This window comes from Diachasma alloeum, unplaced genomic scaffold, assembly GCF_001412515.2.
Source record: "Diachasma alloeum isolate Michigan unplaced genomic scaffold, Dall2.0 Dall_scaffold_00216, whole genome shotgun sequence".
In the NCBI taxonomy this organism is placed as follows: domain Eukaryota; kingdom Metazoa; phylum Arthropoda; class Insecta; order Hymenoptera; family Braconidae; genus Diachasma; species Diachasma alloeum.
Genome location: NW_021680381.1, coordinates 276,573 through 300,078, shown reverse-complemented (window position 1 = coordinate 300,078; position 23,506 = coordinate 276,573). Strand labels below are relative to the sequence as shown.

Sequence of the window (23,506 nt, the reverse complement as noted above, 5' to 3'; positions counted from 1 at the left end):
AAAAAAAACATTCATAACTTGTCTGACATCTCTGTTACAAACTCTGGTCATCAACTCTGGTTTTCAGTTGAAATTGGAATTGTTAATTTACACAATAATAGGATTGCATTGACGATTTTTTCTTAACTCGCAAAAATCTTCAAACAATTTGCTATCGATTGGTGATAAATTTTTTTGGAAATAATGAAATAGAGGGGATAACGCCTTTTTTTTCAGAGGTGATTTTCCGAAAATTTATTTTTAAAAAAGTACTAACTAGCAAATGTTTTTTATTAGCTCGCAATTTTCTTCAAAACTACTTCAATGAGGAAAAAAATGAAAATTCGGAATATCTATACACGAGGGGCTAATTGATCGGATCTCCATAATGGAAACATAGACACATCCACGTCAAAAATTTCATACGAAAATCCCCAGCATTGACTTTTTTGGCCTGTTCATGTTGGGGATGAGTCATGTGTAGTTGATTATTCTTATAATTAATAATAGTAATAGTAATGGAATGTAATAATTATCAAACTGAAAAATCAATTATTTGAAAGAATAATGATTCTTTTCAGCAAATATAATGATAGCTTTTTTAAAATAAAAATATATTTAATTTGAAATCTACTTTTTTGATTTTTAAAATTTTTTTATATATTGGCGCAGATCTCCTCATATGTTGACCTTTCACGTAGGATTTTTTTTTTAACGCATCATCTCACCTGCAACGATGTAGAGATTGTGCTTCTCCGAGTAGGCGAAGGCATTGACTCCCTTCCGAAAGAAATTCCCGAACGAAAATTCGTAATTGTGCTTGAAGCCATGAGTCCCGGAGATGCTGTACGACTTCAGCAGTCCACTGTAGGTGACCACCAGAAACTCGTAGGACCATTTTTCCTTGTCTTCCCTGGGAGGTTTGAACATCAAGGAGGAGATGGCATCCCCTGCCTCGAGGATGTCCGGACTCTGGGAGACGGTTCTCGGGGTGATTGTGAAGATGTTGTTGCCGAGGGAGTTGTAGAAGGAGAGGCTGCCGTTGCTGGAGGCCAGCACCAGGAGGGAGGCGTCAGGGCTCCAGGAGAGCTTGCGCCACTGGGGGAAGGCGTCCTTGGGGACTGTTGCCTTCGATATCACTGACGAGAACTCGTCCTTCGACTTGCGGATCTCCAGGGAGTTCTCCAGGAGGAGCGCCAGGAGGCGACCGTTGGGGTCGATGGAGAACTTCCAGGGAAGGGTCAGGCTTATCTGCTGGGAGATGGACTCCGGGAGGGAGTAGCGGTTGTTCAAGTAGCGCAGGGCGTTCTTTATCGTGCCCGGGGTGGAGAGAATTGCGGTGTCGTTTTTCCATTTCTGAAGGAATGGGGGAAGTCATGAACTAATTGATATTAAATGGATGTGAAGTCGAATAAAATGGAATTCTTAGGACAAGACGTTGAATATTACATTAGAATTTTCATGTTTTCCAGTTGATTTTTTTAAATTGTGTAATAGAATTCAGTTGATTAGTTAATTAATCGATAGATTCAATAATTAAATAAGACTTTTTATTTGATTAACAAATGAGCTTTTTTATCATTTGGGAAATAGATCGTCAGAAGTAAATTCCAAAATCATTGTTTTTATTTGTGTCGTTCTCCAATTTCTGAAATAATATGTGAATTGAGGATTTTTATCAATTTTTTGAAAATTTAATTGTCTCATGTTCGAGGTAAATTCTGAATTTTTTTAGGCTGATGATTAACAACACGAAACCAACATTTCTGATGGATAAAAGAAATTAGTTGCTTCAATGAAATAAAGTAAATAATTTTTTTCTTATGCATGAGCTCTTATAGGATTTACTCTCAAATTAATAATTCACCTAGTGGAAGACTCCAAAAATAAAAATGGAGCGCAATATGAAAAAATGTACTCAATCCAATGACCAAGAAAAAAACTGGGATATCCAGGAAAATAATGCAGTTGAATTTTCCATCGATCAATGACAAGTTCCTCATCGAATCTCATTTAATTAATTAATTGACAACTGATTATTACGACAAAATTATTGAACAATAGTTTCACTGTACTAAAATTAATAATTTCAATGATTGATTCCATTAATGAACAGAATTTTCTCCTGTCTAATCAACAATAATTTTAACCAACGACAAAATGGATTTAATTAATCACTAAATTCATCGATTCCTTCAACAACTGAATTATTTACTTAATTAACAAACGACATTTTCCTTCATTTGGGAAATAGACCACGAGAAGTGAATCCCAAAATAATCGCTTTTATCTAAATTCTTCGAAATTAATTAGGCTCAGAGAACTGGTTACAATAAAAACTGTTTTTCCAGTACTGTTATTGTTGCTGGTATTTGTTAATTTCGGAGCGAGTGACAGATGACATCTGGACAGTTCGACGAGTAAAAAATACTTACGATCAGTTCTGGATCTTGTACTTTAACAAAATACTCCAAAAGCTCGTACAAAATGGAATCGTCGTCGATTTCGTCACGATTACTCTCCATTATTTATTATTCCTATCTAATTATTATTTATTTATAAACACCGTGAGGCCACATAACCTCAAAACGTCCCGGAGCACTTGATGATGTATTCGAAGACTGTGGAAACTCCCCTTTAGGGCAGACATCTGTCCCCCCGCGACTGACTGCCATATGATGGCCAGTGTTTACCGGTGCGGCGTGCGATTTCACTTGGGCTTTCAATGATTTTCAAAAATAATTCATAACAATTGCTTGACATATTCAGTAAATATTATGTTGTCACTTATAAAAAAACCCGCAAAGTTTTTGTCCATTCGGTTGGCTTCGTTTAATAGAGTGGCATTGAGGTACTATGCCAAAGTTGATAAGGCGAATGACAAAAAATACACAAGTACAGTGTTATTACCACAGACAAAATTCCCTCTGAGATTGAATGGAGCTCAGAGAGTGGAAATGGATAATTATTTGTTGGAGGTAAGTCTTCATTTTTCAGTTGTTGAATTTAGAAAAAAATGATTAATTGTGAACTATATAAATTACATCAATTATTAATTATTATTAACAATGTGATTTTGACAGTAATTACTTAATTGTAAATATTAGTGGAGTCATTTATTTTTGCAGGGAGTAAACTTAAATTCAAGATGAGGTTTTTTCACTGTTTGTGAATGTTAGGGAGATATTCATTTTTTTAAAGGAGAAATTCAAGTTCTACATGAAAAAAATACATGAGAAAAAAGTTGTATGAAAAAATTGAATAAAAAAAAAAATTGGGCCGGTGGGGTAACAGGGACACTTTTTCCGATTTTTTAAATATTCGTAACTCAGAAACAGATTTATCAATTGAGCTTATAGGCTGATCACAAAGAGAATGAACTGTCCTTTTCAGTAGCAAAAAATTATCTAATTTCATCAACAATTCAGTAAGTTATAAACATATAAAAAAAGTCTAGTGTCCATTTTACCCCGCCCTTCCCTATTTTCCCAAGCAACGTTTATTCAAATTTAAAAAACGCCTAGCTAAAAATCACCAAAAAAATCAAATTCAGTAGCGAAGCGGTAAACCGGGTCAAGTCAATTTGGACTATTGGCCAGTTTTTGACGAATATCTGGGAATCTAAAAGAGATAGAAAAATTTTTGTCATGACCTTTTTTGTAGAGTCAACTGAGGGTTATAAAAAAGGTAATGAGCAAAATTTTGTTATCTCTCTTAGATTCCGAGATATTTGTCAAAAAATAGCCAAAAGTCAAAATCGACTCAACCCGGTTTACCGCTTCGCTACTGAAATTAATGCTGACCATTTGAAGACTGTCCTGAGATGAAAAATGTTCATCTCCAAAATAGATTTAGTAGTTCTGAAAAATTTGGTAGGCGGAAAAAATAGCCCACACCTAAAAAAATGCTAAAACCCACTCAACTTGAAAATTTCCCTTGGTCTATTTTTTCCCAGATTCGTTATTCTGTAAAAGTATATTTCGATACGAGTGCGTTCACGTTACGCACAATTGATGAAATAGTACATTTCACTTTTCGCACAAGTGTCGACCCCTGTTTTCCATCACAATGTATGGAATGTATTTCCCCCCAAGTGACGAAAAACGTTGTCACTCTATCAAATTATCGCATCGTCTCCAATTCCCTCCCCCCAGAAATGCGGCTTCTCCGAGCTATACAGCTGGCAAAGATCGCACCTCCCGCCCCCGGACTTCACCCTGCACGACGGTCCCCCCTACGCCAACGGTGCCCCGCACATGGGTCACGCGGTGAACAAAATCCTCAAAGACATCACCCTCCGCAGCCGGGTGATCCGTGGGGAACGCGTCCACTACGTCCCCGGCTGGGACTGCCACGGTCTCCCCATAGAACTCAAAGCCCTCTCCACCTCGAAAAACCGCACCCCCCTCGCCCCCCAAGAGCTCCGTACCCTGGCGCGTGGCTACGCGCAACAAGAGCTCGAAAAGCAAAAGAAAGCCTTCACCTCCTGGGGAGTAATGGCGGACTGGGCCTCCGGGTGCTACTTCACCCACGAGAAATCCTACATAAACAACCAACTCCACCAGTTTTTGAGGCTCTACTCAAAGAACCTCATCTTCCGGGATTTTAAGCCCGTCTACTGGTCCCCCTCGTCGAAAACGGCATTGGCAGAGTCAGAGCTGGTGTACAACGACAACCACAAGAGCATATGTGCGACCGTCCGCCTATTGCTCACAAAGCTCCCCCCAGTCCTCGAGCAATTCTCCAACAAAGAGATCTACGCTCTGACCTGGACGACGACTCCCTGGACGTTGGCCTCCAACCAGGCCCTGAGTTACTCCGCAGACATTCCCTACTGTTTGTCAACAGACCCTGAAGGAACCCTCTACATAACCTCGGAGACGCTCCTCCCCTCGGTCTCCGAAAAGTTCGGACCCCTCGAAAAGGTTCTCACCCTCTCCGGAGAGGACTTAAAGCTCTCGGAATACTCCCACCCAATCGGGAAACACTCTCTCCCCTTCCTGGAGTCTCCCCACGTGACGGATAAAGTCGGAACAGGAATCGTCCACACAGCCCCCGCCCACGGGAACGAGGACTTCCTGGTGTGCCTAGCCCACAATATTCCCGTCAAGTCCCTAGTCGATGAAGAAGGAAAGTTCAACGAAGACGCCGGGGAGTTCCAGGGGCTGGAGGTCTTGAGGGCTGGCACCTCAGCTGTGTTGACCCGCCTGGCGGACGACGTCCTTCACACAGAGGAGATTGTTCACAGCTATCCTTACGACTGGAGAACAAAGAAACCCGTGATCACCAGGGCCAGCCACCAGTGGTTCATCAACACCGAAGCCCTCAAAGAGAAAGCTCTCGAGTCCGTAGAGACCACCAAGTTCTTCCCGAAGACGAAGGAGAGTGTCTTCATGAACAGCTTGCGTCAGCAGATCTCGAGGAGACCCTTCTGGTGCATCTCCAGACAGAGGTCTTGGGGCACTCCCATTCCAGTGTTTTACGATAGACGAACGGGGGACGTAGTTGTCAACGAAGAGATCGTGGAGAGGGTTTGCGAGGTCTTCCAAGAGCAGGGGGACGACTCCTGGTGGGCGCTTACCGTTGAGGAACTCCTGGGAAAGGTTATCTTGAAGAAATACAGGTTGAACCCAGAGGATTTGGAGAAAGGGCGGGACATCATGGACATCTGGTTCGATTCTGGCATCTCGTGGTCTTCAGTCTTGCCTACGAAATCCGCTGATCTCTACCTCGAGGGGATGGACCAGTTCAACGGGTGGTTCCACTCGTCTCTGATCACCTCTGTTGCGATCCAGGGGAAGGCGCCTTTCGCTTCCATCTTCGTTCACGGGTTTACGGTGGACAAGAGTGGGCAGAAGATGTCGAAGTCTTTGGGGAATGTTATCAGCCCTGAGGACATCATCAAGGGGAGGAAGAGTGAGGCGAACGCTCTGGGAACTGACGTTCTGAGGTGGTGGGTAGCCAGTCACGGGGTGCAGCATACCCAGATCCCGATCGGCGAAGGGATCTTCAAGGAAAGCGCCGAGAGCGTTCAGAGGATCAGGGCTATTCTGAGGTTCCTACTGGGGGCACTTCATGAAGAGGTTTCTGGTGGGGCTGAGGTCAAGGCTGAATACCTCCTCCTGGACAGGTTCATGCTGCACAAGCTCTATCACTTTAATAGAGAGGTGCAGAGCCTCTATGATGACTTTCAGTATCATCACGTGGCGAAGACTGTTCTTAACTTTGTCAGCAATGATGTGTCTGCGGTGTATTGTTCCTTGGTGAAAGACAGGTTGTACTGCGAGAGAGGGAACAGCCCTGTGAGGATCGGCGCTGTGGATGTTGTTGATGATATTCTGACGGTCGTCACCAGGGCGGTGGCTCCTATCCTGCCGTTTCTGGCTGAGGAGGTGTGGCTGCATCATCCGGAGAATTTGACGTCTGTGAGCTTGTATAGGTCGACGCCTTGTGACCCTCCGGGGGAGTGGGACGATGCGGAGGTGGAGAGGGTCGTTGGAGCGGCCTTGGCGGTTAGGGGATGGGTGAATAAGGCTGTCAGCGGGAATAGTCTGGTGATGGAGGGGACCGTTACGGTTGGCGCGGAGGACTTCAGGAATCTATCGGTAAGGATTACTATCTTCTTGGGGGTGTCTTTGGGAGGAAGGTTTTTTTTTTCTGGCTAAAGCATTCAAACCGTGCGGTTTATTCTGCTAAAAAACATACAAAAATGCAAATGTGGGTACAAAATTAGTCTTCCTGTTCTTATCGTTATCAATTTACATCGCTTTCTTGTAATTTATTCATTTATTCATTGACAATGCGCGTCTGGAAAACTACGGTGCTTCAATAGCATGGGGTTTTACAAAAACAGGTGATAAAAGAAGTGCAATGATTGTACAATGAGGATGACGCGTGACACGGAAAGAATATAAATAGTATCTTTCAGGGCGAATTCCATGGGGTTTTATTCGCGTGGAGTTGGCGTCTGAGCTGAAGGCGAGGACTGGCTAACCACGCGAGTAAAAAAACCCCATAGCACTAGCCGTGAACGATATTTTTCCGTGGTGATTTTCACTTTTACGAGTTTGGAGAAGGGCCAATACCAATCCTTGGACGAGGAAAAGTGAAGATCAGTACGGAAAAGTATTTTTTACTATGGGAACATAGTTATTTCTGCTGTTTCGTAGAGTGAAATGTAGGAGGCGCGAGAGTACAAATCAACATTTTAAAACGTGAAAAAAATTACGATGTAACCGTAAAAATTCATACTTTTTTTATTACTCCTTCCCGTACGGGACCTTTCTGTTAGGAAGCCTGACGTGCGCTTAATATTACTGAGATCAATTCTGGTGCATGAAAAATTATAAAACGCATTAAACATTGAAGCTACACTATCCAGCTTTCGAATGGCGGTGGCGGAATTGGATTATCTGTCACAGTTTTGGAATTCTCCAGTTTTGAACAGAATCATGCGTTTTTCCTTGGGTCCATATACGTATATGGACCCCGTCTTTGAGGGGTTAAAGTATCAAGCCTCACCAGCACTTGACACTACCCACGGTTCGCGACGGGGACGCACTGGTGCCATCCCCGCAAAGGCCAGAATTCGGCCCGGACATTCCCCTCAACTCCTTTACCCAATTGAGTCCGGCTCAAGATTCTTGTTCATTTCAATTCTCATTCCTGTTAATTGACGAAGCAATCAGTTACCTCGGGAAATTGACTGAGCCCTTACACGTTCACATTACCACTCGCTGAAATACTTCCTCTACGTTGACTAGCACTTGCTGTTTTCATCGAACAGTTTTTTCCAAAGATCATACTGCTCCCTAGGCAAGACCCCATGGATACTGATGTAACGTTGCACATTGCAAGCTGTGTAAGCGATGGCTTGATTCCAAAATTCATTCGCATACACTCGTTTAATTTTGAGCTTTTGGGCAACAACGCCCGTAGTGAAGACATCCTCTATTCGAAGAAACGGTTCCCTCAGGGCAGTTTCGTAGAGTTTGTGAATGATATCCGTCGGCAGGAGGTAGGCAGCTCCAATGGTATAGTCAGGATATACTGTTGGTTTGTATTGCTCCAAAGAGGCATACCACTTTGAGTTCTTATCTCTAATCGGCTGCGAATTTTGCACCCTTAGACCGAATATAACATTTCTGTCCGCCTCGTGTTTTTTAGCGAACGATACGAGTCGAGGTACGTTAATGAACATATCGTCGTCAGTTTTCAGCAGAAACTTGGCTGCTGAGCAGTACGTGTCGAACCATTCCAGTGACGAAATTGTCTTGAGTGTTAAATTCGAGTATGAGTCGTGGAATCTACCTCTTATCATATCGTCGTGTAACTTTTGCTCGTCCTGAAGAAGCCTCTCCAATTTCGTGTCTTCTGTCCTACCGAGGATGAAGAATACGCGCAGGTTTGGTCGACTCCCGAAAGAACCCCACGTCTGTCGTATTGCGGTTCTAGCTTTCAGGCGCGATGGTTCTGACGTAACTACAATCACCAAATCTATGCCTTCACCTTTGTTTAGACACTTGTCTGGGATCGCCACGTCGTGTCCACCTGGATACATGGCTCCTAATGAATCCTTAGGGAATTTGAGAGGTTTCGGTGCCGAAGACTCAGGGGCCACAGGTTTTGGTATGGATTTTGATCCCATTGATTCTGACGAATTGTCGTGGACAATTACCTTCGATAGATCGATCACTTCGAAGGATGCCTGTTCTCCTAAGATTACAGGAAAATTATTGCATGAGGTTTTTATGAGGGGGGCTTCAGTATACCACCACGGACTTTAATGAATTAATTAATTTCGAAGTGTAAATTATCTACTTGAATCAACTCATATATTATTGAGGAAATTCATGTAGGTGTACGGGTATTGTGGTATCAAATTAAATTCAAAACAAAAGTGAAGGCGTATATATAATATCTGGAGCAGGACTTTTTGGCTCCGATTTTTTTGTGTTGATTTCTGGCGCCAGATTTTTCGGCTCCTATTTTTTACAACTTATGGCATCGATAACTAAACTTAAATATACACCTGTATTTAGGCGCTAATGTATTTTCTCGTAGACGCAATAGCTTAAAAGTTTCAACGCACTATTGCATTAATATTTTTCTAGAGAATTTTCTAGAATAGTAGATTACACACCTTGGCCAGTAAAGTAAAGAATGTCTCAGATCACATGTTTGTTGACCTCGGCTTCGCCTCGGCCGACAATTACATGTGATCTGAGACATTCCTTACTTTACTGGCCAAGGTGTGTATACTATTTTTCTGCCCTCCGGCCGGAAAGCGTCAACTTCCTGGCCGCTGCGCTAAACAAAGTTGCGACTTTCCGTAGTTGCGACTTGTCTCAGATCACATGTTTGTTGACCTCGGCTTCGCCTCGGCCGACAATTACATGTGATCTGAGACATTCCTTACTTTACTGGCCAAGGTGTGTATACTATTTTTCTGCCCTCCGGCCGGAAAGCGTCAACTTCCTGGCCGCTGCGCTAAACAAAGTTGCGACTTTCCGTAGTTGCGACTTTTCTCAGATCACATGTTTGTTGACCTCGGCTTCGCCTCGGCCGACAATTACATGTGATCTGAGGCTTTCTTATTTACTGGCCAAGGTGTGTAATCTACTATTTCTGCTCGACGTAGCCGGAAAGTGGCAACTTCGTTTAGCGCAGCGGCCAGGAAGTTGACGCTTTCCGGCCGGAGGGCAGAAAAATATTTTTCTAGAATATAAATTTCTAAAGAATGTAATGTTGAAGTTCAGAACTAAAAAAAAGTGATAATAATTATAACAAAAATAATAAAAATGTTGACATACTGTATGTCGAAAAATCAAAATGAAATAATCTTGACGTTAAATACCAAATATCGCTGGAACCAACGACAGTGTAAATAATTCAAATTCAGAATTGAGCACTTTAAACAATGAAAAAATTATAAAAACAAATAATGATATTTTTATAATGTTTGTGGTGGCCGCTGTTGTATACTGAAATCGTGAGATATGAAATTCGCGATTGCAACGTAGATGTGAGCGTCGCCAAGTGGACCCGAGACTAACTACTCTTGGGGGACAACCAATCACATCCCTAGGAGGGAACCAATGATGGGGCTCAACCAATCCGATCGAGGCAAACTCAATGACCTCATTGGTTGTCAATAGTAGATCGTTTAGAGACCACCTGATGGCTCCCACATCTACGTTGCGATCGCGAACAGAAGTAGGAAATTTTTATTTTTGAATACTTACTGATAGGCACCGCGGCCGGACGAATATGTCGGATCGTCATCTGAGAAAACGCGAGCAGGTTGAGACCGATGAGGCAAAGTATGAAGGTCAGCAGAGCAAGACAGCGAGGAGATCGCCAACCGTGATACATGATGATAACGAATGAGTCAAATCAGATAGGGATTTTCGGCGGATCAAATAGCAGTCTCTGACGTCGTTCTTTCTTAAAAGGGAATTAAAAGTTAGTGGGGAATTGTTGAGAGTTAATATTGGGCAAAGCAAATGTTTTTTTTAAGGGGATACATCGGGGAAATTTAAAAAAACTTCATTTTTTTCCTGTTTTTACCTTCAAAATTCTCCTTGCGCCATAGTTTTCATACAATTTTACCTTTTTCTTTTAAATATTTGTTGCACTCAAAAGAATAAATCTAAGCATCCGTTTTACTTTATTCGCAATAGATTATGAATAAATGAATTTTGAATTTCATAACTTTTACTCTACTCTAAAGACGCGAAAAATTTATGAATTTATAATAAATAGGCCAATGCAGTACAAGGGGTTGGGGAGTGGGAGTGAAGCAAATTTTAAAAACCCGGAAGGGCACGTAGAAGAGGAAGAAAATGGAACTTAAATTGAAAATATTGAATTGATGTCATGATTACAGAAACTTCAGAATGAAAGAACATCAACTACATCTGAATTATCCAACATTCTACAGCTCTCGTCAGTCACTCTAATTGAAGATCCCTCATGCACATCTCCCAAGATTGACGTTAAACCGATTGAATATTCACTGTGCAAACGATGCAGAAAATACCCAGAATCCAGTGAAGGCGAACCGTGCATCCGGTGCAGACAAATTGTGGATGTTCATTCGACTACGTGATTAATAAAGCATTTTTAGTTTAAATCTTGTTGTTGCTGCAAAATTTTTTTTAACCCGAGAGAAAATGGGAGAAGAAGAGAATTCTGGAGATGTGAATAGTCGTTCGCTGGTAAGTATCCGGCCCAGTAAATAATTAATTCATTAAGTCCAATACATTTTTTAATAAAAAACAAAATAAAACGTCGCGGTTTTAGTCATTAATGGAGAAACGGCTTCTTGCTGTTTATAGAGTTCAAATCTATTTTTTTTTCTCTCATCTTGATATCTATATCTTTTCAAATGAGCAGTTCCCCGCCAAATTCGATGCCCAGAGATTTCGATATCGGGGATTTTCTTATCTTTTTTCCAAAACAGTTGAAGATTAGATAAGGATAAGAAAAATCACTGAAGAGTATTGATAATTGCAGAAGTCGTCGTTTTTTTATTTTAATTTTCAGTTTTCGACGAACAATTTTTTTTCACATCATTAATGCTCTCGCCTCTTTTAGAGTCATCGAGTTTCACTTCAACACATTCAAGAAACCTAAAAAAACAAACTTCAAAAGGAGACGTAACTCTGCATTCGCTTCTGTTGACACGATCGAAAAGAAGTGATTTTTAAAAATCATGATTATCTCAAAAATGTATTTTTTACTTTCACGTCAATTGCAGTGAAATTTGTCCTGATTTTATGGATAATTTTTACCGAACCCTTCTCTCCAATTATACTGGATATGCGTAAAAATTCCTGAAAATTATCAGTTTCCAGGATTTTTAGAGAAACATCTCTTAGAATCCGTGAAGATTTCACTTACACTTTCTACGCGTCAAAACCACTTTTCCATAGTCCTGTCGAAATGTATTATTTCATTACACTCCTGGTTTTACAATTAAAAAATACTGAGTTGAAACGGAAAAGTCAATTGATGATAGAACAACGAAAAACACCTATCCAACTGATAAACATTTTAAACACTTGAGGTTGTCCACTCGAGAGATAAGAAACTAAAAGTCGGGGACCAATGATATGTTATCTACGTCGATAATTTCTCCCTCCTAAACTAAAGGCCTTTATGCTTTAGGTTTAAACTCCAGCCCCTCCTTATGGGTGTTCACTTCGAAATTCGGTGGGAAGGTGAATTTTTTAAATCATTAGATCAGTTATTTCGGGAATAATTACTCTCCCTTTCGCAGCTTTACAGTATTGTTGTCTACAAATAATGGATCTCTTCATGAAAAGAATATAAAATTATTTTTTAGTGTGGCAACATCATAATTCTTAATATGAGAAATAAAACACGTATGAGAAATTAAATAGAAAAACTTAGCGAATTCGCTAGAAAATTCTATGCGGATTCTATTAAAATTCTATTTGTTTTTTGCGCAGATTCTATTAGATATTCGATAAAAAAAAGTCAAAAGATTTCGATTTTTCTGTTTGAATTTTTCTCTTGAGATTTTTTCTATTAAGTTATTGGGCACGAATTTTCCAAGTTTTTTCCGCTATATTTTATTTTGTTTTGCATTACAGGATTCGAGTGAAAAAAAACTTTAACACTGAACTTTAAAATTTAATGTTAGTTTTACTAACATTTTTCTAACAATTTTTAAACATGACTTGAGATATGACTTCTTATTGGGAGAGAAAACACAAGTGTTTCTTGTGGACCCTTGAATTGGAACACAGACTGAACGCAAAGACAGAACGAAAATTTCCATTTTTTATTCTATTTTTGTTTTATCCAGAAAATCAAACAAAAAAACTGAAAATTTAAGCCGCTTAAAAAATTCTATAGAAAATATCTCAATAGAATGAGTTGTACAGAAAAATTGAATTCTATTGATTTTTTCTATAGAATATTTTCTATTAAAAATTTCAATAGAATCGGCCAAAAAGTAATATAAAGTTCAATAGAAATCCAATAGAATTGTCTAGCGAATTCGCTAGGTTTTTTATCAAATTGTTTCGCGCGTGTTCACTTGTCGAGTGAAAAACATAATAAAAAATTGGCAGTGTCTATTCACACGGTCCACGGTAAAATTTACCGATGACCATGTGAATAGACACTGCCTAAAAAATTTGCATGAAGTTTTTTATAATTTTTTATTATATTTTACCTTTTCATTATTAAATTTTTTTAAAAAACTTCACGTTAGCCCTTGAGCCAAAATTGAATAAGTATTACTCTCTGCGATGAGAACTGTAAGCCAACGTGCTTCCGATGTTACGTTATTATCCAACTAAAACGATAAACAGGAATATAAACTTTTTTGATTGCGGGAGAGAATTATCCTCCTTACTGAAAACAAATTATTCCATTTCACCAACACTTTATTCCAATTCAACAAGTCATTAGCATTTCAAAAAAAATAAAAAAATAAAAAGTGTCCATTTCACCCCATCGTCCCCTCTCAAATTTCCGTCTATCAAATGGAACAATTTCCTTCAAGTAAATCTGTTCCACTCTGTCAAATATTCTCACCTGTAACATACAATTTTTTGGCAGAACTAATTGTTTCTCTCCCTATACTCTCTCTACGTCAACTAGCACTTGCTCTTCTCGTCCATCAATTTTGTCCAAACATCATACTGCTCTGTATAGTTGACTTTATGTATACTGATGACAGCTCGTATCCGACAAGGCTCGTAAGGGATTCTATAACTCAAAAATTCGCTCGCCTTCACCCGTTTAATCCCCAGTTTTCCAGCAACAATACCCGTAATAAAGATATCTTCTATTCTAAAAAAAGTTTGACTCAGTGCAGTGCTGTACAGCTTGTGGATAATATCCCTCGACATAAGGTAGGCCTGTCCAGTCACATAGTCAGGATACACCGACAATTTGAATTGCTCCGGAGGTGCATACCACTTATGCGTTTCATTCCTAATCGGCGACACATTTTTAAACAGTACGCCAAATATAATATTTTCGTCTTTCTCGTGTTTTTTAACAAATGATAAGAGCCGGGGCATGTTAATGAACATATCGTCATCAGCTTTCAGCAGAAACTTGGCTCCCGAGCAATAGGTGGCGAACCATTCTAATATCGAGACTGACTTGAGTGTTAAATTTGAATATGAGTCGTGGAATCTCCCTCTTATCACATCACCGTATAATTTTTGTTCATCTCGAAGGCGCTCCTCCAATTCCGCGTCCTCGGTGGTACCGAGGATGAATAATATACGAACGTCTGCACGCTGCCCAAAACTACCCCACGTCTGTCGTATTGCGGTTCTGGGTTTGGGGTCCGATGGCCTTGACGTAACCAGAATCACCAAATCTACGCCTTCACCGTTGTTTGGGCACTTCTCTGCGTTTGTCACGTCATAGCCGCCTTGGTAAATAGCGCCTACTGAATCCTTATCGTATTTTAGAGGTGAATCAGCCCTAGAAAGGTTGATCAAGGTATTTGCGGATGACTGAGGGCCCACAGATTTCAATGCGGATGTTCCCATTGATCCCATTGATTCTGATGAATTATGGAAAACTGAAATTACGTTCGATCGATTGATAATTCTGGGGAAAGTCCTCTCTCATGATATTATATGAAAATTATTTCATAAGCTTCTTGCGAGGGATGGGAAACGGAATGGGGAATTTTCAGGTTTTTGGGTACACGAATGAAAAAATTTAGGAGATAAACCTAGCGCTTTCTCTAAAATTCTATTGAATTTCTATTGGAACTCTATACGAATACTACTGGAATTCTATTATAATTCTATTGAAAGATCCTATTCCCCCCCCCCCTCCGTTGTTAAATAGATCTTTGTTTATAGAAAATGTCAATAGATGATGATTTTTCTATATAATGTTTTTTACATGTAATTGATTATATATTAATATTTTTATTTTTATAATATTTTTATATATGATAGATTATTCTGTTGGAATTTTTTCTATAAGAATTATTGGGCATAAATTTTTCAAGTTTCGTTACCTGGATTTTATTACGAGAAACAAATGAAAATATAGCGGAAAAAACTTGGAAAATCGATGTCTAAGAATTTCCCCATAAAAATAAAAATCTGTTTACTTTTTTTCCATCAAATATCTCGTAACAAAAGGACACGATAAGGTTGCACAATCTCCTATAGAAATGGCGCAAAAAATAAATAAAATTTTCTAAGAGAATTCTAATAAAACTTTAAATTGTTATAGATTTCCGATATACAAATTCAATAGATTTTTTTAGGGAAAGCGATAGGTTTTTCAACTGTTTTTAAGAATCTTAATTTGTTTAAACTGCTGAAGAATTTAACACGGTTGAATTATTATTAAAGCCAATAGTCAAAATTGACTTAAACCGCTTCGCTATACTGATATTGTGAGGGTTTGCGAATTTTCTGACAAGGTACGCTTTTTACGCAAACACCAATTTCCCATTTTTGAATACTTACTGACAGGCATGGAGGCATAACGAACACATGAGGTGTTCATCAGAGAAAACAAAGACAGGTTGAGAACGATGAGGCAAACTATAAGGGCCAGCCAAACAAGACTCCGATGAGACTTCAAAAAGTGAAACATGGCGATGACAAACGGGCCGACTCATATGAATATCGGGAGTATCGAATACCTGTCTCCAATATTATTTGTTCCTCCTGAAAGGGAGTTAAAAGTGTTACAAAAAGTCGGTACAGAGAAGAGAAAGTTTTCATCTTCAGGAACATGCCACTGAATTTCGGAAATTCAGAAAAATTTAATATAAAAACAAAGCGAATTGACTGGAAAATTCTATTGGATTTCTATTCAACTTTCTATTAGTTTTTGGCCGATTGTATTGAAATGTTCAATAGAAAAACTAAATAGAATTCTGTTTTTCTATATAACTTATTCTATTGAGATATTTTCTATAGAATTTCCTCGGCTCAATTTTTCTAAGTTTTTTTGTTTGATTTTCTTGATGAGAAGAAAAAAAACATCGAATGAAAATTCAGGGATATCATCAGTAATTCATGATAGATTTATGAGTGAGCTAGGGAGTCTCTAGTGACGAAGACAGTAAATTATGAAAGACGATGATGTATATTTACACTTGAATATTTACAGTTGAGTTTTCCTCAGGCGGGATTGAGTTTTGTTTGCGTCGTTGTTACAAGTGTTCGGGTATTTAAGGACAGTGAGGTTTTCGTGCTGAATCGTGATTGGTCAGAGAAATGGAGAAGGGATGAGTGAAATCCTGTCTTCTGATTGGTTCGGCGTTGTAAGTTTCGGCCGCTGGGCGAATTGGCTCGGCGCTCCCAACAGAGAAATTTTCGGGTCCGGCGTGACGTCACATACGCCAGCTATAGGCGGACGAGGGATTATTTAACGAGGGACGCCGGGTGATGATGAGGTCATAAATAGGTAATTAACTTCGAGAAATGAGTGTTCAGGGTTTTATGAGTTGGACAAAATTTCTGGATTTTCCCAAGAGAAGGAAAGGAATTAGGATTTTTATTTTCAATGCGAGAGAGAGAAGAATATTTCTAGAACATTTTGGGAAAGGTCCTTGGGGAATGCAAATTGTTTCTGTATATGTGACAGAGGTGTTGTGAGAACGTAGTCACCACAGATTCCTGAAAATGAGTGACATCAAGCCCACAAAGAAAAAATGGTATATTTCGTGTTGAGTGCCACTGGGGCTTTCGGCTCGTCTGAGGTTGGCCGCCGGGCCGAAGGCGAGGCCAAATGGAGAAGGCTGTTATCCTTGGGTCCCTCCGTCTACTTAGGCAGCATGATTCTGGACTGCAGTAGAGCTCACCCTCTGGTTAGAGGGAGCAATACAGTGGACTCTGGTTAGAGTCGACTGTTTTGCGGGATAGGGGAAGCGAATTCGGAGAATTCGACTCTATTTCCCTGCCCCCACTACGCGCTCACGCCGAGCCCGACTTCCGAGAACTGGGAACGATAAAATGAAAAATACTATTTCTTTTCTCTCTCAATTCAACACTTTATTTTAATGATAAACTTTAGTTCACAGCTTCAACTATAATAGCAATATTCATATAGATTCAGACGATTTTTTTATTATCAATATTTTTAATTTCATTGACTATATTTGATCACAAAAGCTTTGTACCTAACATTCCATAGAACAGATATTTTTTCTGGAGTTAACGAACCATGTGAATTAAAAATGTTACAGTCGTTTTCTTTACCTCGCTTCATTATTTTATTTAATCCAATTTCGAATTAATTTTATGCCAAACAAACGAAATCCTCCCCCCATGACAGCCAGAAGTGGACTAAATTTTTTGATCGACAATTCAAATGCAGAATATTTTATTTTTCGTCTTTACTCGAATCGGAAGACAATAGCAATTTGAAGAAAATATTGGAGTGTTTACTCTCCGGCTTGCGTGGGGACAGAGTGAGGGAAGCGCTCGAGCGGCGAGAAAAAAAAATTGAGGGGAAGTTCGACACTAACCAATATGCCTCTAACCAGAGTCCACTGTCCACTGTATTCCAGAGCGATTAGGAAAAGTTCGGTCCTGTCTTCGAAATGAAGTCGGAACCCTCGAGGATCGCTCAGCGATCTCATTTACGAGTGAAAAAAAAAATAAATATAATTTAGGTCATGTAACATAAATTATTAATCAATCCATAAAATCAATAAAAATCACGATTCCAATCCCGAGAAAAAGAGGATCACGGAGGGGAGAATAATAACTCACTGGCGAGCATCTTGCGCATTAAATAATTAATTCATTAAATTCAATACATTTTCTACAATACGTACAGTACATATACATCATCATATGCAATATAAGTTTTTTACCATTTCCTTTTCATCATTTTTTAAATAGTATTACATTTTTTGTTCAGTCAGGCTTAGTGACCGCTGAGTGACATTAAGCCATGTTATTGTCTGACACATCTTATTTTTATCATTTGTATAATATTAATTAATTAAGCGGATCATAAAAACTACGGATTATCGACAATTATCGATTGCTCCAGTCACAACGGAATCAACACCATAAACCATATTAAGGAAATTCAATCGAGCTTTAACGCCGATGAGGTTGAAGTACCACTTGATTAATAAATTTCCGAATCCTTGAATTAATTACTAATGAACCCATACAATCAATAAAAATCCGGTAAATGAGGACTTCATTATCACATCGTGATAATTCTTCCAAATTAATCCATCATAAGGAAGAAAGACATTTTAATTTTTTAATATCAAAGACAACTCAGTGATGAAATGATGAAACGTAACAGAAAAAATCCGTTCATCGTTTCATTAATCGTTGATTTTCTCAATAATGAAGGGCCTTGAACGTAACAGTCTCGGGGTTTTTCTCTCAACCCACTAATGATCGAGATAATGACAGAAGAAACAAACACATTCGACTTATCACGTTTCATCACTTCTCCCGAATTCCAACATTTCTTACCAAAAATACTATTCGCAGCAGGCCTTCATCTATTTCTCATTATTGTCGTAATTATAATTAGAAGCCTTTGAATTATTATCATTAATAATGCTCATTAATATTTAACCTTTTATTACGGCGATGGTGACGTATCTATGAAGTCTCATAATAAGGAAACGACGTATGAAAATAATTAGACGATAGTCTTTAAAATTATTACGATTATTTCGCCCCTAGCACGCACGATTAATTGAATAGTTTATTTACTTAACATAACAAACAAACAATTGAATTGTGGACTTACTGTTTAACAGACAAATTACAATTATTCGTATTTAAATTTAATGTAGGAATATTCAACCAATTGAGTGTTTGGTTTAATCGAACTTCTGTGTGATTTCATTGCCTTTTTCATTATTAATTAATTAATCAATTAGCTAAGTAAAGTGGATGGACAATTAGGCTGAATATCTGATTTCATTAATCGTGCGTACATCGTCATTTGTTTTTATTTATAATTAATTTAAATTTTTTATTGTCTTATGCACAATTAGAGTATCTGGGGCGTCCATAACGTCCCCCTAGTATTGACATATTGTAATTACGTAGAATAATTTTCATACGGATATAACTACGGAATATTCTGAGATATAAGTATTGTCATCAGTTTCATTATTCAGTATATTAATTAATCATTCTTATGAATTATTGATAATTTTATCGTTATTTTCAGTTTTCATTGATATGGCGTAAAGAAGAGATATTTTTGATTATTTTTTTTATTTATATATCGATGGTATTGGGTATGATATATGTATATTATCGTTCCAATATTAATCCTTCGAAATTACGGGAAATCAAAATTTATATTTTTCTCGGGGAGCTAAATACTCGTTTCTGATTATAAATTACGAATTCAGTAACGAAGCGGTAAATATCTCTTAATCTAAGAGAGATAGTGACATTTTCGTAATAATCTTGTTTGAAACGTAGCTGTCGTTCCGATCGACAACCCTCGTGCACCATCGGGAACCTTCGGTTGGGCGGTCCGGGGACGCGGAACCCCCGAAAAGTTGATAGCATCACGTGAAAATACATCACCTCAAATTCAGCGAATTATCAGAGACAATTATCAAAGACATTCAACAATTATTCAACAATTCCGTACATCAACCTCTGTGTTAATATTTTGAGACACTCAACAACCTAGTTTAAACCAAAGTGTAAATACAACGGTTAACGGAGTGGTTGGATTCTACTAAAGTATAGTGACGTTTTTATAGAATCATTGTTCTAATTAATTTCCGGCCTAGCCTGGAACAACACCTCCCACATCCGCCCTAAATTTAGATCTTCAACAAACCTTTTTTGCAGCTCTCAATTCGTCCTATACAAAATAATGTAATTTATAATAATATAATTATAAGTATAGTATAATATAATAATAATATAATATAATAGTATAATATATTATAATATTTTATAATATATTATTATAAATATATTATTATTTTATAATAATAAATAAAAATACATTAATAATATAATTACATAATTTTTTATAGGACGAATTGAGAGCTATAAAAAAGGTTATTACAAAAATTTCGCTATCTGTCTTGGATTCCGAGATATTCATTGAAATCTGACCAATAGTCAAAATCGACTGAAACCCGGCATTTTACCGCTTCGCTGCTGAATTAATAACTAGAAAAATCAATTAAAAGGCTCGTTAATTGCTCATTCATCTCGATGATGAGTGGGTTTAGTGGAAATATCAGAAATTATTTTTTGCGAAAATTTTTCTCAGATACGAGAATTTTTTTCTCCTATTTTCCTCTAAAACCACTCGTCATCGACATAATTTCACATTAAGATCACATTTTTCCACTCGTCGAATTTATTTTTGTTTATTCACTCATGTTAATAACGAGTAATTTTGGGGAAAAAGGATGAAAAGCATTTCTTGTAGCTAATCAAATTTTCTGCAAAAAATCTTATGACATTTATGTCATTTTCCCCTAGAATAATTTATCAACTAGATAAATGTATAAGGAATAACAAAAGGGAATCCATATCTAATTATTTTCCACTCATCGTCAATCACGTTATTACTCCGAATAATCAACAAAAATGCCGTTGAATTATTCGAAATGACTTGTTTAAGTGAATTAAATAACTACGAATTAACGTGAACAATTGTACAATTAAATTAATCAATGCGAATTGGTTGATAATACAATCATCACAGAGAAGAGATCACAATGAATCTCATCGAACGGTATCAACTGTCAGCCCTATTTCTTTACTCTCAATTATTGTCAATATTTATTGTCATTGATATATCATCATTCTTACTAATTAATTTATGGAAATAGTTAAATCGAGAAAAGCGATTCAAATATCTGATATTTCTTCGTGATAAAATATACGGAGAGGACTATTACGTTGATAAGAATTAATAACAATACTATAGATATATATCTTTGATTTTTTTTATATTTATAGTGTATAATATTGATACGTGTATAATGAGGGAAAAATTATTGTCATGTTCACTTATTCTAGTCTTTTATCTGAGTTGTTCTTTCACTAGCATTTAGGAGTTGCGGTTAATTTAGTCATTCGATTATCAGACTCTCGAGAGTTTCCTTCTCTTCATCGATATTTCTTCGGTTAATTGGGGGTAGATAGTTGAGATATCGAGATATTTGTTCACGAGTAGATACAACTTGGAAAAATCGTAGAGGGACCCTGTTAGCAGGTTTTCAAAGCGAATGCTTTTAGGTCGGGAATTCTTATGATTATTTTTAGGTATTTTAGGGAAGTGGTGAAATTGCACACGAGTCGCAGGAGCCAATGTCCATATTCTCTGTAGAGAATTCAATTTTCTGATAAAAATTGCAACTAAATTTCTTTTATAAATCCACTATTTCGAGAGACATTGAAAAATAGACTGGAGAAAATTTTGCTCGACTTTTTGTATCTTATCGTGGAAGAATGAAGTGCAGATTATGGAGCGGAAATGGGCGGAGATTTTTTTCAAGGATTGAATTCATGGTTTCAGATTAATTTAACATGAGTAAATTTGTTATGATTCCGAACAAATGATTTTTATGGCGGAAAATTGATTGTTTATAAATTGTTTATTAATCTTTCTCCAAAAGTAAATTTTCTAATTTTTTTGCAGATTAAAAAAATGTTTTTTAGTTTAATATCGAGATTCAAATTCAGACCTGCAAAGTTTTTAAAAATATCAGAGAAAACCGTTTTGTCTGACTCACGGGATTTTACCACTTCCCCGCAAATTTCAGTAAATCGGACATTTCAAATGTCCTCTACAAATATCAGCCGATGAATAATAGATTTCCACAGTATTTCGTGATATCCAAGTCTTCAAAGAGTTAAAATTATCCTATTGTCTTCATTCACTCACTCATTTCAAAATAAAAATTTCAACCAGAAATTTCTCAGCTTAATTAACATTACATTGCTCTATAATTCATGTGATAAGTCATGATTATCGACAAATCTTGTCTCTTTGTGTTTTATATCGAACTCGGGTGACAAATGAACGAGAATTGTGTATTAACTCTCGATCATAACTTATGTAACGCATGTAATTAAGTGAAATCAGGAGATGAGTTAATTTCATTGGTACTGTTAATAGATTCGTCAGGATATGATGGGCACATTGTCACGACCTTTTGTCGTGATTAATAACTCGTTAGGATCAGCTTCATCTGCTTATTCCACCTGACTACGAATCACTAATGGAAATTGTTCTCTATAAAATTATTTTCTTGTCTGCGTGGAGACAAAAGTTGGACGAAAATTATTGAATAAGTCAAGTAATCGTGCAGCGGAATTAATTTTTCGGTCTTTTTCCATAAACTGAAAATTTGAGCCGAGGAAAATAGAAAAATCGACTTCTATCGACTTTTTTTTTAAAATCAATAGAATTCGATTTTTCATACAATTTTCATTAAACTTTTCTCTCTGTATGATTTTTGCATCCATACACAGGTAGAGAAAAATTATTATATCAATAATTTCTGAAATTAGCAGACTTTTGGCTCGAAAGAAATCAAATACTCTAATTATTGCAACAAATGAAAGGAACTACAATTCTAGAGAATTTCGATTTCTCTCAGTCAAACGCATCTCAAGAAGAGGTAACTGGTATTCACTATGAAATCATGTTTATTTGAAAATTAACAACGAAAATTAACAACAAATTCTCTTCATAAAATCGATTTCTTCTGTCAGTGTAGATATGTTTTCTACCGAACGAATTGTAAGCTATCCCCCACGTAACGTATTTTTTATTGATCTACATTTTCGCTTCATCATTACTTTTCAGAATAATTTTTATCAAACTTTTCTCTCCGCGTAGTCTTCCACCTCTCAACGAAAGCATTATGTGGGTGGTATTTAGCACCAATTCACAGTGGTACGTTATTAATGGTACCGGTAAGCCACGCAGCGTGTTTTTCAAATTAAACTCGTAGTATTTGGGTAATTAATGTTGCAGGAGTTGGATGTTTGCAGTTCTTCTACGAGTCGCAGTTAAATTAATGATTTTTTCGCGACGTGAGTAGAAGCTCCGAGTGAAATGCGAGGAAAGGTCGTTTGTTCCAACTGCACTTGTTTTGTGAAATAATTTTTTACAGTTGAGGGGACTGAGATGAAGCTGTTGGGAATTCGTTGAAGTTCATATTTTCTCTGCGAATTCTTCCCCGAGTGCTTCGGAGACTTCTGGGTTCAGCGGGAAATGTCAAGAGAGCTTTCCATGGAGAACGGTATTATCTGTCAATTTCTTTCTGATATTTATAGTCGATTTAGCTCTCGGGGTATTTAAGGAGATCCAAGTATCGTTTAGTTTGGTACAGACAACACTATAGATTTCAACGATTCAAATTACATTTTGCACAGAATTATTTTTTCAAAATCCGTTATTTGTAAATGAATAATTGAAATTGTTGAAAATTTCTAAAACCTAATTTTCTTAGGCGTGAAGTGGATTTCTGGTAAAATTCTGAATATGAATAAGTTGATTACGATTTGGTATGATT

The 23,506-nt window shown here is 37.6% G+C and overlaps 4 protein-coding genes across 5 annotated transcripts in view; 1 reads left to right on the top strand and 3 right to left on the bottom strand.

Moving 5' to 3' along the window:
* LOC107037286 (neuroblastoma-amplified sequence) overlaps positions 1 to 2,584 on the bottom strand; it is a 13,785-nt gene extending 11,201 nt beyond the window's left edge. The window contains exons 1-2 of the mRNA XM_015255756.1: positions 2,415 to 2,584; positions 708 to 1,335 (exon numbers count right to left, since the gene is read on the bottom strand). Coding sequence (XP_015111242.1) covers positions 708 to 1,335; positions 2,415 to 2,504 — 718 coding nt within the window. The 5' untranslated portion in view covers positions 2,505 to 2,584. The remainder of the gene's footprint in view (positions 1 to 707; positions 1,336 to 2,414) is intronic.
* A 71-nt stretch (positions 2,585 to 2,655) lies between these two features.
* On the top strand, positions 2,656 to 11,093 carry LOC107037318 (isoleucine--tRNA ligase, mitochondrial). Its single transcript, XM_015255814.1, has 3 exons — positions 2,656 to 2,957; positions 4,134 to 6,584; positions 10,868 to 11,093. Exons 1-3 carry the CDS (start codon positions 2,757 to 2,759, stop codon positions 11,087 to 11,089), a joined length of 2,874 nt encoding a protein of 957 aa, XP_015111300.1. The 5' UTR covers positions 2,656 to 2,756; the 3' UTR covers positions 11,090 to 11,093.
* On the bottom strand, positions 7,068 to 13,604 carry LOC107037319 (beta-1,3-galactosyltransferase 5). 2 transcript variants are annotated; one of them, XM_015255816.1, is made up of 3 exons: positions 13,552 to 13,604; positions 10,224 to 10,425; positions 7,068 to 8,694 (listed from the first exon to the last, which is right to left on the bottom strand). In XM_015255816.1, exons 2-3 carry the CDS (start codon positions 10,351 to 10,353, stop codon positions 7,739 to 7,741), a joined length of 1,086 nt encoding a protein of 361 aa, XP_015111302.1. In that variant the 5' UTR covers positions 10,354 to 10,425; positions 13,552 to 13,604; the 3' UTR covers positions 7,068 to 7,738. The 2 variants fall into 2 exon arrangements, with proteins under 2 accessions (XP_015111302.1, XP_015111301.1); XM_015255815.1 differs by lacking the exon at positions 13,552 to 13,604 and adding an exon at positions 11,884 to 11,956.
* On the bottom strand, positions 13,383 to 16,150 carry LOC107037321 (beta-1,3-galactosyltransferase 1). Its single transcript, XM_015255817.1, has 3 exons — positions 16,104 to 16,150; positions 15,468 to 15,671; positions 13,383 to 14,557 (listed from the first exon to the last, which is right to left on the bottom strand). Exons 2-3 carry the CDS (start codon positions 15,595 to 15,597, stop codon positions 13,614 to 13,616), a joined length of 1,074 nt encoding a protein of 357 aa, XP_015111303.1. The 5' UTR covers positions 15,598 to 15,671; positions 16,104 to 16,150; the 3' UTR covers positions 13,383 to 13,613.
* Between the last annotated feature and the right edge of the window lie 7,356 nt (positions 16,151 to 23,506).

Coding starts and splice junctions, on each gene's coding strand:
- LOC107037318 (XM_015255814.1), top strand. CDS start 2,757: ATGTTGTCACTTATAAAAAAACCCGCAAAGTTTTTGTCCATTCGGTTG. Junction 2,958..4,133: donor TGGATAATTATTTGTTGGAG/GTAAGTCTTCAT, acceptor CCCTCCCCCCAG/AAATGCGGCTTCTCCGAGCT. Junction 6,585..10,867: donor AGGACTTCAGGAATCTATCG/GTAAGGATTACT, acceptor TCATGATTACAG/AAACTTCAGAATGAAAGAAC.
- LOC107037319 (XM_015255816.1), bottom strand. CDS start 10,353: ATGTATCACGGTTGGCGATCTCCTCGCTGTCTTGCTCTGCTGACCTTC. Junction 8,695..10,223: donor TCCGGCCGCGGTGCCTATCA/GTAAGTATTCAA, acceptor CTGTAATCTTAG/GAGAACAGGCATCCTTCGAA.
- LOC107037321 (XM_015255817.1), bottom strand. CDS start 15,597: ATGTTTCACTTTTTGAAGTCTCATCGGAGTCTTGTTTGGCTGGCCCTT. Junction 14,558..15,467: donor TTATGCCTCCATGCCTGTCA/GTAAGTATTCAA, acceptor ACGTAATTTCAG/TTTTCCATAATTCATCAGAA.